Source organism: Prionailurus bengalensis, chromosome X (genome assembly GCF_016509475.1).
Source record: "Prionailurus bengalensis isolate Pbe53 chromosome X, Fcat_Pben_1.1_paternal_pri, whole genome shotgun sequence".
Lineage (NCBI taxonomy): Eukaryota > Metazoa > Chordata > Mammalia > Carnivora > Felidae > Prionailurus > Prionailurus bengalensis.
Window position 1 is genome coordinate 98,815,736 of NC_057361.1, and position 15,204 is coordinate 98,830,939.

Below are 15,204 nucleotides of genomic sequence, written 5' to 3' on the forward strand. Positions count from 1 at the left end.
TTTAGAAGCTGCGTTTGGAGTTTCTTGCTAAATAATGAGAGACAAAAGTTCGCAGATCCTTTTGGTTTTGAAAACACTTGTTTTTGCGGTCCTGGCAAGAACTGGTCACAACAAATCCACGTGAAATAACACAGTGACAAAGTAAGATTCATTGTGTTGTCAGCAAATACTATCGGAAGGCATCTAGAGGCCATTGCGGAAGAGTTGAACAAAGTGTTAGAATAAATGATAGCGTAGGGAGCTTGCTGTGCGGCTGGATAAAATGTTTCTAACATTTGAAGCTTTGTATTTACAACGCTTTTGTTACAGCTAGATTCTGTTTCATCAATGAAATCCACAAAGAATTACTTTTTTGCCACTGCTAAAGAAAGATATAAATAAAGAGGAAGATGTAGTCTGAACCAAAAAATGACCACTTTACTTCTTTTATTTGATTATTAAAAAAAAATTTTTTTTAAGTAGGCTCCACGCCCAATGTGGGGCTTGAAACTCATAACCCTGAGATCAAGAGTCTCATGCTCTCCTGACTGAGCTGGTCAGGTGCCCCCTAATTTTTAAAAATATCTTATAGAGGGGCGCCTGGGTGGCTCAGCCAGTTAAGTGTCCGACTTCAGCTCAGGTCATGATCTCCCAGCTAGTGAGTTCGAGCCCCGCATCGGGCTCTGTGCTGACAGCTCAGAGCCTGGGGCCTGCTTTGAATTCTGTGTTCTCCCTCTCTCTATGCTCCTCCCCCGCTCATGCTCTGTCTCTCTCTGTCTTCTTCAAAAATATTTTAGTATATGTGCTGCCGAAGCGAGCACTGTCTCCTTCAAAAATACATAAAAACATTAAAAAAAAAGGATAGTACAGAGACAAAGTCCTTTAACGAGTTTTCAATCTAAAAGATAAGCTTTCCTTTCACACAAAGATACGTGTTTCAAATTTACTGACTTCTTCCATGGTGTCCTATAGCAGTCAGTGAACCTTTAAAACAATTATAAGCACTCTCAATCTAGCTACTCAAGGTTAAATTGATATTTTATTTTATTTTTATTTTATTTTTTATTTTTTTTTTAACATTTTTATTTATTTATTTTTGAGACACAGAGAGACAGAGCATGAACGGGGGAGGGGCAGAGAGAGAGGGAGACACAGAACCGGAAGTAGGCTCCAGGCCCCGAGCCGTCAGCCCAGAGCCCGACACGGGGCTCGAACTCACAGACCGTGAGAACGTGACCTGAGCCGAAGTCGGACGCTTAACCGACTGAGCCACCCAGGCGCCCCTAAATTGATATTTTAACAATGAGTGAGAAAATAACTGCTTTGGAAGGAAGCTGAGGACATGGAGAGAACATTTGGAAAACAACTACATGTGTTTTCACTGTTATGTCATTTTATTGCCAAAAATGATGTGAGTTGCATACCTAGAAAACCTCTCATATCTGCACACTTAAAAACCTAGGACTGACGTTTTCTGCCCTGGCTTAAAATCTTCCAAATGTAGAGTTTTTGTGGGTTTTGAAGACATTTGTTAAAAACACAAAAGTGCGACGGGCGCTGATTGGTTGGTAAGAACAAACGATCGACATCAGGAAACGTGTCCGTTTACCAGGTGAATTTCATCGAAAACCATTGAGTAATCGGTGGGTGGAATTGAAAAATGGAATCATGACGTAGTGAACCAGCCAGTGGAGTTGTCTTCTGTTGAGGGCTGTGCGTCTTTTTGAGACATCATTCTCATCTATGACAGCCCCTGAAACCAAGTGCTGAAATAAACCAAGCTCAGAACCACATCTTTGCAGAGGCTCGTGGCCGGCTCAGCCAGAAGAGCATGTGACTCTTGCTCTCAGGGTCATGCGTTCAAACCCCATGTTGGGTGTGGAGATTACTTAAAAAAATAATAAAGGGGTGCCTGTGTGTCTCAGTTGGTTAAGTGTTGGACTCTTGATCTCAGCTCAGGTCTTGATCTCAGGTCTTGATCTTAGGGTCGGGAGTTCAAGCCCCACATTGGGCTTCACATTAGGCATGGAGCCTGCTTTACAAAAATAATAATGAAATAAAAATAAAAATAAATCTTAGGGGCGCCTGGGTGGCTCAGTCAGTTGAGCTCCCAACTTTGGATCAGGTCATGATGTCATGGTCTGTGAGTTCGAGCCCTGCATCCGGGTCTGTGCTGACAGCTCAGAGCCTGGAGCCTGCTTCCGATTCTGTGTCTCCCTCTCTGACCCTCCCCCGTTCATGCTCTGTCGCTCTCTGTCTCAAAAATAAATAAACATGTTTTCTGCCCATTTCTTCACTGGATTATTTGTTTTTCAGGTGTGGAGTTTGGTGAGCTCTTTATAGATTTTGGATACTAGCCCTTTGTCCGGTATGTCATTTGCAAATATCTTTTCCCATTCCGTGGGTTGCCTTTTAGTTTTGTTGATTGTTTCCTTTGCAGTGCGGAAGCTTTTTATCTTCATGAGGTCCCAATAGTTCATTTTTGCTTTTAATTCCCTTGCCTTTGGGGATGTGTCAAGTAAGAAATTACTGCGGCTGAGGTCAGAGAGGTTTTTTCCTGCTTTCTCCTCTAAGGTTTTGATGGTTTCCTGTCTCACATTCAGGTCCTTTATCCATTTTGACTTTATTTTTGTGAGTGGTGTAAGAAAGTGGTCTAGTTTCAACCTTCTGCATGTTGCTGTCCAATTCTCCCAGCACCATTTGTTAAAGAGACTGTCTTTTTTCCATTGGCTATTCTTTCCTGCTTTGTCAAAGATTAGTTGGCCATACCTTTATGGGTCCAATTCTGGAGTCTCTATTCTATCCCATTGGTCTATGTGTCTGTTTTTGTGCCAATACCATGCTGTCTCGATGATTACAGCTTTGTAGTAGAGGTTAATGTCTGGGATTGTGATACCTCCCGCTTTGGTCTTCTTCTTCAAAATTACTTCGGCTATTCGGGGTCTTTTGTGGTTCCGTGCAAATTTTAGGATTGCTTGATGTAGCTTCGAGAAGAATGCTGGTGCAATTTTGATTGGGATTGCATTGAATGTGTAGATAGCTTTGGGGAGTATTGACATTTTAACAATATGTATTCTTCCAATGCATGAGCAAGGAATGTTTCTCCATTTCTTTATATCTTCTTCAATTTCCTTCATAAGCTTTCTATAGTTTTCAGCATACAGATCTTTTACATCTTTGGTTAGGTTTATTCCTAGGTATTTTATGCTTCTTGGTGCAATTGTGAATGGGATCAGTTTCTTTATTTGTCTTTCTGTTGCTTCGTTGTTAGTGTATAAGAATGCAACTGATTTCTGTACATTGATTTTGTATCCTGCGACTTTGCTGAATTCATGTATCAGTTCTAGCAGACATCTGGAAGTTTTCCTTCCCTTTCTATTTTTTGGAACAGCTTGAGAAGGATAGGTATTATCTCTGCTTTAAATGTCTGGTAGAATTCCCCAGGGAAGCCATCTGGTCCTGGACTCTTATTTGTTGGGAGATTTTTGATAACAGATTCAATTTCTTCGCTGGTTATGGGTCTGTTCAAGCTTTCTATTTCTTCCTGTTTCAGTTTTGGAAGTGTGTGGGTGTTTAGGAATTTTTCCATTTCTTCCAGGTTGTCCAGTTTGTTGGCATATAATTTTTCATAGTATTCCCTGATAATTGCTTGTATTTCTGAGGGGTTGGTTGTAATAATTCCATTTTCATTCATGATTTTATCTATTTGGGTCATCTCCCTTTTCTTTTTGAGAAGCCTAGCTTGAAGAAATGGGCAGAAAACATGAATAGACACTTCTCTAAAGAAGGCATCCAGATGGCCAACAGGCACATGAAAAGATGCTCAACGTCGCTCCTTATCAGGGAAATACAAATCAAAACCACACTCAGATATCACCTCACGCCAGTCAGAGTGGCTAAAATGAACAAATCAGGAGACTATAGATGCCGGAGAGGATGTGGAGAAACGGGAACCCTCTTGCACTGTTGGTGGGAATGCAAACTGGTGCGGCCCCTCTGGAAAACAGTGTGAAGGTTCCTCAAAAAATTAAAAATAGATCTACCTTATGACCCAGCAATAGCGCTGCTAGGAATTTACTCAAGGGATACAGGAGTGCTGATGCAAACGGGCACGTGTACCCCAATGTTTATAGTAGAGCTTTCAATGATAGCCAAATCATGGAAAGAGCCTAAATGTCTATCAACTGATGAATGGATAAAGAAGTTGTGGTTTATATATACAATGGAATACTACTTGGCAATGAGAAAGAATGAAATATGGCCATTTGTAGCAACGTGGATGGAGCTGGAGAGTGTTACGCTAAGTGAAATTAGTCATACAGAGAAAGACAGATATCATATTTTTTCACTCTTATGTGGATCTTAAGAAACTTAACAGAAGACCATGGGGGAGGGGAAGAAAAAAAATAAAAAAGAGGTTAGAGAGGGAGGGAGCCAAAACATAAGAGACTCTTAAAAACTTAGAACAATCTGAGGGTTGATGGGGGGTGGGAGGGAGTGGCAGGTGGGTGATTGGCATTGAGGAGGGCACCTGTTGGGATGAGCACTGGATGTTGTATGGAAACCAACTTGACAATAAATTTCATATTTAAATACACAAATAAATAAACAAATAAATAAACATTTAAAAATTTTTTTAAATAAATCTTAAAAAAAGAACCACACTTTTGCATAGCTACATTACAGTGTTAACCTGAGGTTTTTAAAAAATGAAGCACACGTTGAGGCGCCTGGGTGGCTCAGTCAGTTAAGCATCCGACTTCAGCTCAGGTCATGATCTCACGGTTCGTGAGTTCCAGCCCCTTATGAGCCCTGCATCAGGCTGTCAGCACAGAGCCCGCTTCACGTCCTCTGTCCCCTTCTCTGCCTCTCCCCTACTTGTGCTGTCTCTCTCTCCCTCCCTCTCAAAAATAAAGGTTAAAAAAATTTTTAATGAAGCATATGCAATCACATTCTCTTCTGAAAAAATGTATTAATGAGAACATTGTAGTGACAATCAAAATCAGTTTTCTACTATAACTAATATAAAAAGTTTAAACTATTTGAAATCCATTTATTTCATCCTTGTCTCATCCATGAAAGTGTCCTTTGCGGGGCACCTGGGCAGCTCAGTCAGTTGGGCAACCGACTTTGGCTCAGGTCATGATCTCTCGGTGTGTGGGTTCGAGCCCCACGTCGGGCTCTGTGCTGACAGCTCAGAGCTTGGAGCCTGCTTCGGATTCTGTGTCTCCCTCTCTTTCTCTGTCCCTCCCTCATTTGCTCTCTGTCTCTCTCTCAAAAATAAATAAACTTAAAAAAAAGAGACACTATCAACAATAGCAGAAGTATGGAAGGAGCCCAAATGTCCATCGATGGATAAATGGATAAAGAAGATGTGGTGTATATATATATATATATATATATATATATATACAGTGGAGTATTACTCGGCCATCAAAAAGAATGAAATCTTGCCATTTGCAACTATGTGGATGGAACTGGAGGGTATTATGCTAAGCAAAATTAGTCAGAGAAAGACAAATATCATATGACTTCATTCATATGAGGACTTTAAGAGACAAAACGGATGAACATAAGGGAAGGGAAGCAAAAATAATATAAAGAGAGGGGGACAAAACATAAGAGACTTTTAAATATGGAGAACAAACAGAGGGTTGCTGGAGGGGGTGTGGGGGGGGATGGGCTAAATGGGTCAGGGGCACTAAGGAACCTACTCCTGAAATCATTGTTGCACTATATGCTAATTTGGATATAAATTTAAAAAAATTAATCAAATTAAAAAAGAAGAAACAGTTTTAAAAAAGGGAGAAAATGTCCTTTTTGTGTATGCTTTATAATATACATCATCTATTAGAAGAGTAACGCACATCGTTCTGAAATTACAAAACACTCAAATGTGGAGACTACTGGCTCAAAACACTTCCATTCGAGGGATGTACAACCAAAAAAGTTGGGAGACCACTGCTTTAATGGTATCTACCTTGTCTGAAGCGCCAACAAGATCAGGAGTGTAATGTGCTTGGCACATAATAAGTCCTCAGTCGGTACAGGCTGTAACGGTAGCCTCTGTATCAGTGATGTACGAGACGGGGTGTAGAATTCGATCGAAGGCGCGAGCCTTGCAGTCAGGCAAAATGGGGTGGGTTCCCCCGACACTAGCCCGGTGAACGTGGCCACATTATCTTCACTGGGCCTCAATTTCTCATTAGTCCCCATTTCTTAGAGTTAATGTAAAGATTAGAGAGAATGCACTTCTTTGGTAACAGCTTTATTGAAAACAGCTTTATTGAAATATAATCCACATACCATACAATTCACCATTTTATCTTAGTTTAGTTAATGTTTAGTTTTGAGAGAGAGAGAGATAGAGTGCAAGTGGGGGAGGGGCAGAGAGCGAGAGGGAGACACAGAATCCGAAGTGGGCTCCAGGCTCCGAGCTGTCAGCACAGAGCCCGACGCGGGGCTCGAACTCACGGATTGTGAGATCATGACCTGAGCCGAAGTCGGTCGCTCAACTGACTGAGCCACCCAGGCGCCCCGGAATTCATTATGAAGTGTACCCCCGAGTGATTTTTAGCATTATGCAACTATCACCACTATCTAATTCTGGAACATTTTTGACACCCCAAAAGGAAGCCTGTACCAATTAGCAGTTGCTCTCCAATAGCCCTTTCCTGCCCCCACCCCACCCCCCAGCCTAGGCCATCACTAACCTACTTTCTGCCTCTATGGATTTGCCTCTTCTGGATATTTCGTATAAATGGAATCAGACAATATGTGGTCTTTTGTGTCTGGCTCCTTTCACTTACCATAATGTTTTCGAGGTCCCTCCATGTTGTAGCATGTGTCATTATTATTTTTTTTAACGTTTTTTTATTTATTTTTTGAGACAGAGAGAGACGGAGCATGAACGGGGGAGGGTCAGAGAGAGGGAGACACAGAATCTGAAGCAGGCTCCAGGCTCTGAGCCATCAGCCCAGAGCCCGATGCGGGGCTCGAACTCACGGACCGCGAGATCGTGACCTGAGCCGAAGTCGGCCGCTTAACCGATTGAGCCACCCAGGCGCCCCGTATGTGTCATTATTTAACGTCTTTTTTTTTTTTTTTTTTTTTTTTTTTTTTTTTTTTTTTAGCACCAGGTGGGGACAGGCAGAGAGAGGAGAATAGAGGATGGCAAGCGGGCTCTGCACTGACAGCAGCGAGCCTGATGGGGGCTCGAACTCGAGAATCGCAAGATCACAGCCCGAGCTGAAGTCAGACGCTCCAGCGGCTGAGCCACCCAGGCACCCCTAAATCCTTTTTGTGACCGAATAATATTCCATTGCATGGATACGTCGTGTTTTGTTTATCCATGCATCTGTTGGCCATGGGGATTATTTCTACCTTTTGGCTGTTGTGAATAGAACTGCTCCGAGCTTTCATGTATGATTATACACGTTTCATACCTGGCAATGGGCCGGCCAGGCACTCAAGTGCTCAGTACCAGCAGGTAGGTGTTATCATTAAGGAGTGCTACATTGGGTAATTTGAGGCACAGGGAATCTGGATTAGAAACAGAAGGCAGAAGGCACCACGGACGACATTCACTTACTGCACAGCGTTGCTGACAGCTGACCCGCAGACCGGCTGCACCACGTTTGAGCTGTGTGGCTCTGGGCAGGTCACTTAACCTCTCTCGGCCGTACGTGTGAATTGGTTATAAATACTGTCTTTTCTACCCGCCTCCCAGGCTTGCTGCCTGGGTCAAAGAAATAATGAAAAAACATGAAAGCGCCTTGAAAACCACAAGGGATTATTATTCCAAGCATAACAGACTACAGAAGCCTACTCCTCTTGAATAAAGTAAGGAAACACCTTATTCTGTTCACCCCCCTCCTTCTCTCTCCAGATTGCTCACATTCTCTTCAAGATGACACCCTGGCCTTCTCATCACAGCCCCTGATGCTTCTGCTTCCTTCTCTGCATCTACTTAGGGACCAGGGGTGAGAAACCGGGGTGAAAACTTGAATCCACACCGACAAAGGACCTGCAACGCCTCTTCCCCGCCCCTCCCCGGTGGAAATCTGTGCGACCTTTCCGGTTCTCTCCATCTCTAGTTGGTTAGCGCGCCCTCGTGTGTGTCCGCGCGGTAATACTTCGAGAAAACGTCCGGGATGTGACATTTTCACAGCAGTATCAATATGTGTAATGGAAAAAAAAATTTTTTTTCTCTCGTCACACTTCAGGGTCCATGCTTGACACGTGGACTTCAGTTAAGCCATTGCAGCCCAAGTCTTAGGAAGTTTCCTATTTGCAATAGGGCCTGGGCCTAAAGATTTCTTTCTGCTCCCTGCATGCCCCTTCCTCCTCAGCCATTTTGAAAAACCCTTGGTCTCATCATTGTTCACAGATCAACTTGGTCTCACCACCTTCTCCTATGCTAAGCTTACCCTGGTCCCAGAGTAAGAGCATAACTTTTTTTCCCCCCAAAATGTACATCCCGCGGCGCCTGGGTGGCTCAGTCGGTGGGGCGTTCGACCTCAGCTCAGGTCATGATCCCGCTTTGCGAGTTCGAGCCCTGCGTCCGGCTCTGCGCTGGCAGCTCGGAGCCTGGAGCCTGCTTCGGATTCTGGGTCTCCCTCTCTCTCTGCCCTTCCCCTGCTCGCACTCTGTCTCTCAAAAATGAATAAAAGCATTTAAAAACAATTTTTTTAAATGTATATCCCCACTTTACTGAAGGACTGGGGGTGGGGGGCAGTAATTCTAAAGTAGCAGGAAAGAATTTTTAAAGTGTCATTTGTTCCATCATCTAAGGAAAAGGTAATCAGAATGTTAAACTTTTCACAGGGGTATCCTCAAGTAAAGCCCTGACACGTGGAAAGGGGGAGATGACAACCAGAGGCAGGCCTGGCAGTGTGCACCCACACACAAACACACACTCAAGCATACACTCGTGCACGCACGTTTGCACACAGCCACACACTCTTTGGCTCAGTGGGAAAGGAGCTTTCTCTCCTTCACTGAGAATCAGGTGACGATATCAGCACAGGTCTGCGGAAGAAAGGAAACATAGTGTATATTTGGCACTTCTAGAATGTTCTCTGCCCCCTGCCGTCCTTCCTGACAGGTCGGCCACAGCTGAAAAATGAAGAAACGAAATAGGAAGTTCTAACTCAAATGGTCCAGGATCCGTAAACAAACCCGGAGTATTTATTGTATTTTATTGTTTTATCAGAGAGGCGGGCCGAGAAAGACACCAGGCATCGCTATTTGAAATGCAAACACCCGCCCTGAAGGCACCTTTGGCAGGGGGAGACTGTTTCCAAGGGCTTGAGGGGGGTGGGCTCCACCCCCTCCGGGGGCGAGCAGTCACCCCAGGTGCCGGGCATCTTCATTTTAGGAGGGTCAGTCCTGTCATTTCTGCCTTCTGCCTCCGCTACCCCACTCCCAGCCCTGAAGTTCCAGGGACCCTCTCTCCTGAACTAGAGGCCATGCGTGGCTCTGGGGAACCGTGAAGGCGGCTGGTGACCTGGGGCAGGAAGTACTTGCTAAGTAAAGGTGGAATGAGCTGCCAGGGAGGCACCGTGGGTTCGGTTTCTGGCAACAAGAGCCAACGAAGCAAGGGCACGGGCGTCATGGGTGTGCGGCGCCGGTCAGGTGACCGCCTTTGCAGCCTTTGGACTGTAACCAGAGATATTATTAGTGCCAACGGGGAAGGGGATTGCCCGCTTAGTGGCCAGGAAAATTAATAGCCCGAGCATTCTTCTATCCTGCGTTCTCCATGCTGGCATTTTGATTTAAAAATATATATATTGCTGCAGCTGTTTGCATATTCTGGAAGTGTGTGTGCGTGTGTGTGGTTTGGTGTTTACAAATTTGGGGTTATGGAGGGGAGTTTCCAGAGCAACGGAAGTAGCTGCTTGTCAGTCAGGGTTCATTTTGAAAATGAAAGCCTGAAAGCTTGGGGCCCCGCTCTGGGCCTGGTCTCTGAGGAGTCAGCAAAGGCCAGGAGGTGGCTTTGGCTGATGGGCTCGGTGCAGCAGCTACTTGATCGCTACTTTATTTTATTTTTTATTTTTTTATTACGTTTATTTTTGAGACAGAGAGAGACAGAGCATGAACGGGGGAGGGTCAGAGAGAGAGGGAGACACAGAATCCGAAACAGGCTCCAGGCTCTGAGTGGTCAGCACAGAGCCCGACGCGGGGCTTGAACTCACGGACCCTGAGATCATGACCTGAGCTGAAGTCGGACGCTTAGCCGACTGACCCACCCAGGCGCCCCGCTACTTTATTTTTTTTTTTTACGAACTGACGAACTCCACGAGTCGGTTTTGGTGTCCTACAGGTGGCAGTCCGAGGCAGGGACGTGGGAGTGGGCACCCCCCAACGCACACTGCCCCCCTCGGCCTATACACGCAGTCACATTCCCCCCCACCCCCCGGGCTCCCAAACCAGAGCGAGGATAGTATGACACAGCCATCGAAGAGTTGAGAGCGTACTTGGCATGTCAGAGCACAGGGAGGGAAGCACCATAAGGCAGTCAGCACTGGGTGCCAAGGGAGGAGGGCAAACAGCTGGTTGGGAGAGGGAGAGCCATCACTGGGCTGGGGTAATCGGAGGAGGCATGCTGGAGAAGGTGGACACTGAGGCCAATGTCAAAGGACAGGGAGAAGAACTTCCCCGGACGGAAGCTCTGAGGGAGGACGCTCGGGAAGAGGAGGGCAACCGTCAGATACGCTCAGGTTGGGACAAGTCCGTCCATTGGGCTGAAATTTGGGGCCTGTGTGAGTGATTGGCAGCTGATAAGCCTGGCTTGAATGCCAGTCCCTCTGTGCCAGGACAAAGACTGTGGTGTCACACAGACCTGCTCTGCCACTTTCCTGCTGGCTGACCTTGAGCAAGTGGCCTAACCTCTCTGCAAACTGGGGGTAGCAATGAGACTTAGCTTTTGAGGTCACTGGGAGGATTAAAAGAGTTGATATATATAAAGCATCTAGTCCAGCATCTGGCACATAATAAATGTTCAAAAATCGGTTGCACATGCATAGGCTGTCACGAGGGAAAGCTCAAAATATTGAGGGCAAAATATTTGAGGGTCAAGGAGGAAAAGCCTCGGATAGCTTCCATCATTGTTGGGCCCAGCGGAGTGAGCTGGCCTGGCCTGAACCTCCCGTCCCCTTTGGCCTAGACTGTCGGGACGGTCTCCCGGCTTCTTGCCTCTGCCTCTGCCCGAATCATCTTCCCAAACACCACCTTAAGCATGACTGTGCCCCGCTCTGACTCAAGAAGTTTCTCTGCGGCTCCCTGTGGCCCACTAACTGAACTCCGTAACACGGCGGGGGCGGGGGCAGGAGGCAAGAACTACCACTCGGTCGAGGGAAGGAGGGTAAAATATCCTCAGGGAGACAACAGCGACACCTCTCTGAAGAGGGCAGGGCGTTGCCCCGGCAGCGGACTGATTCACCTGTGCCTGCTTCTTCACGCCAACTCGGGAACGGTTAAAGAGGAGGAGAGGGCGGAGAGCCGAGCAGGGACCCGCGGGGAGGAGGGGAACACCCCTTTTCGGGTCCCTGCAAGAGTTTCCGCCTGGACCCTCGTCTCGGGTTCCTCTGCGGGAATCCCGGGCCGCTCCGGGCTCCGCGGGGAGGGCCAAGGCCGTACGAAGGGCAAGGCAAGGGAGCCCGAGTCCCCGGCCGCCTCCGTTGTCTAGGGGCGGGACAACGGCGGCTCGGGGACAAAGTGCAGGGAGACTCCCGAGGAGATAAGAGGGAGAGGCGAAGGAAGGGGGCGGGGAGCCAGCGCCCCGGGACTCAAGGCTCGCGCTCCCGGAGGTCTTGGCCGAGAGCCGAGCTCAGCCCGCCGGGGAGGGGGCGCCCTAGAGCCTCTTCACCCCGGTCGCTGCCGGGATGCCGAGAAGCCCCGCGGGCCGCGGCGGCCGGGAGGCCGGGCGGCTCGCGAGCGCGGGCGGCGGCCGGGGCCCGCTCCCGCCCGCCCCACCGGAGCGCGCGGGGCGGGAGGCGGGGCTGCCCGGCTCACCTGGCCGTTTGGGGCGGAGCCGCCCGCGACCCGGGGACGCGGAGGGAGCGGCGGTACCCACGGGGCTCTAGAGGGGCTTGCCCTGCGTACCCCGCCCGAGCTCCCACCCTCCCAAGCACACACCCCCCCTCCCGCGCCGGGCCCTCTCGCGGCTCGCGGCCTCTCTCCCTCCCTCTCCCCTCCTTTGCTCCCTCCCTCCGAGCCCAATTGCTCAAGCCGCTTCCTTCCCCAACGCCAGCGCCAGTTCCTCTCCCGGAGGGGCCCGGGAAGGACAGCGAACGCTCGACACTGGAAGCGCCGCGGCGGCAGCGGCCGGACCATGGCCGAGCCCCGAGGGGCCGCGAACCCGGGGCGCAAGGCCTCCCTCGCCGCCACCGCGCTGAGCTCGCGGAGCGCCGCGCCACCCCGCCCCCCGAGAGCGGACCCCAGCAGCCTGGGCAGGTACCGGGACCACGCCGCCGCGGCCGCCGCCTCCCGGGACTTGCACGGCTCGCCGATGCTCTCGGGAACGGGCAGCGGCCGCCGGCGCGGAGCGCTGTGGGAGCTGCTGGGGCTGCAGGGGGCGGCCCCCGCCGGCTGGCTGTCGGAGGAGCGCGCCGAGGAGCAGTCCCCGGCCGGGCCGAACGGTCCGGGGGGCGGCGGCGGCGGCGGCGGGCTGTGCCTGGAGCCCCACGAGCACGCGTGGATACTGGCGGCCGCCGAGGGCCGCCTTGAGGTGCTGTGGGAGCAGCTGGAAGCCGAGCCCGGGCTGCTGCTGCGGTGCGACCCGATCACGGGCTACACGGTGCTGCACTGGCTGGCCAAGCACGGGTGCCACGAGGAGCTCATCCTGGTGTACGACTTCGCCCAGCGCCGGGGGCTGCAGCTCGACGTGAGCGCCTCGGGCAGCGGCGGCCTCACGCCCCTCCACCTGGCGGCCCTGCAGGGCCACGACATGGTCATCAAGGTGCTGGTGGGCGCCTTGGGGGCTGACCCCACGCGCCGCGACTACAGCGGCCACCGGGCCTGTCACTACCTGCGACCCGACGCGCCGCGGAGCCTGCGGGAGCTGTCGGGGGCCGAGGACTGGGAGACGGCGGGCGGCAGAGGGCGGAACAACGCCAACAACAACAGCAGCGGCTGCGCCGCCGCGTGGACGCTGCGACGGACCCCGAGCGCGGTGGGCGCGACCGCCGTGGAGAAGAACTACACGCCCCGAAAGGAGAAGGACTACGCGGGCAGCCGGGTGGCGCAAATTCAGGGCCTTTTCCGCCAAATATTCCCCTTCTTCCAGGACCGGTGAGGGCGACGGAGACCGGAGAGCGCGGAGGGACCGCGACGCCGCGTCGAGGCCTCGGTCTCCGGTTGTCTCGGGCCCCGCCCGAAGGGGCGGCAGCTCGGGCCGAAGCCGAGCGCGCTGGGCCTGCAAGCGGCGGACCACTTCCAGCTTTGTCTCAGGTACCTGTCCCAGGTCTTCTAGGGCCACCGGCCAGGAGACCTGGGGACCAGGGTACCCTCACCGAGCAAAGACCAAGCCGCCCTGACGCCGAGTCCCAAGACTACAGGACTACAGAGTTAGGAGCGGGAGTGCCGTCCTACGTGGGAGAGGAAAACTTAACGCTTCCAAGAGCCATTTCTGGGCAGGCAGAAGCTCTGGGTTTATTAGGAAGCACTCGCTTAGGAGAACGAGTTAAGACTATAAACCACGGATAACAGAGGAAACACCTAACTGAAGGTTTGACTCGGCTGTTCCTGCGGGCAGAGTCACCCTTCCCCCCAACCTGCTCCTGACACCTCCAGGCTTTTACGGGTACTTTTTCTAATGTATCACGGATGACTTCTTGAGCATATTAAAGCAGAGTATGTTTTCCTTTCACATGACAAACCTGTCCTTTGAGTGACTTTTTTTTTTTTTTTTCCATTAACCACCGAGTGCGGGAAGCTTCCTACATTTGCAGGGAAGAGCTCACCAGCTGGCCAGGAGCTAGTGATCCGGGCGGCTCAGGACCTCATTCCCACAGCAGATGGCCAAGCCGTGCACTGGAAGGAACTGCTTTCACCTTGGCTCTGAGTAGAGACACACAGTTTGCCTGTCCCCCGGGCTCTTTGGCCGCTAGGTCTGGCTTCCCGCACAAGTCTCATCCTGGAGGAGTCGTCTGTAGGGGGCAGAGGGGTGGGAGAAGGGCGAAATGTGCAAGTGTGCATTTCTGATATTTTGTGGTGAGTCATGTAATTTACCTGGACTTCTGCCCTCCCATGAGACACACCCACTGGCACTTTTTCCGAGATAGGGCTTCTTTAATCATCGGCATTGCTTTTTCATTATGTGTAATCTATAAGTTATAGTTTGGAAAATTGCCCCCATTCAGAAATTGTGTATGGAGACAGTAGAATACAGGAGGGTTGACTTTGGCTGAAGGGAGGGAAAAGCAGTTGGTGGCTAGGGATCCATGCTGCCTTAGAGAACGGTGCATTTTCAAAATAGCACGGCATCCCTGGAAGCTTGGACAGCCCTTGCAATGGACTGTTGTGTCCCCAGCCCTCCCATCCCCATCCTTGAACACCAGGGAGAACTTGAGTCATCACAGAACACAGAAAGGCCACCCTGAGCTCATCCACACAGGTTTCCGTCTCCGCCTGGCCCGCCTGCTTGGCCCTCTCTGTTACCTCCTCCGGGCTCAAAACGTTACGATCTTCCCTTAATAACCCACCGGCTTCTTGTCATCCATGAAATGATCCAAACCCTCCCTGTCAACGTTCTCGGCCTGTCGTATGTGTCTAGGAACTACACCTTAAATCGACACAGTGTGGCGTAGCAATAACTTTTTGTTCTCCATGAACTTCTTCGGTGTTTGAAAGGGTGAACACTTCCTGGATCCTGGCAGTTGCCATCGGCAGCTGGCACAGCCCACTCCACCCCCAAGCCCATTTTGTAGATGCAAATCGGGTGCCTGATGCAGGGCTGCGGTCTCTGCTCCACGGTCTCTCCCTTGACAGCTTCCAAGGTGGGCTGGGCTGGGTGAAGGCCGTGGGGGCGGGGCCTTCCTGCCCAGCGGCTGGGGCTGCGGGCTGCCGGGCTTGGAGGGAACGTTGGCTTGTGCCGGTGCCCAGCGTTCAAAGGACAGTTAGAACAGCGGTCCCCTCTTCGTGGGAAAAGTCTGCCCCTAAGCATCTGAACTATCAGCAGATCTGAGGACCTGACACAGGCATCTGCCATGCTTCTTCCAAAAT

General features: G+C 50.3%; 1 protein-coding gene across 1 annotated transcript; it reads left to right on the forward strand.

Moving 5' to 3' along the window:
* Window positions 1-11,924: 11,924 nt before the first annotated feature.
* On the forward strand, window positions 11,925-13,854 carry SOWAHD (sosondowah ankyrin repeat domain family member D). Its single transcript, XM_043570226.1, has one exon. The coding sequence runs from the start codon at window positions 12,314-12,316 to the stop codon at window positions 13,274-13,276; it is 963 nt and encodes a 320-aa protein (XP_043426161.1). The 5' UTR covers window positions 11,925-12,313; the 3' UTR covers window positions 13,277-13,854.
* The last annotated feature ends 1,350 nt before the right edge of the window (window positions 13,855-15,204 follow it).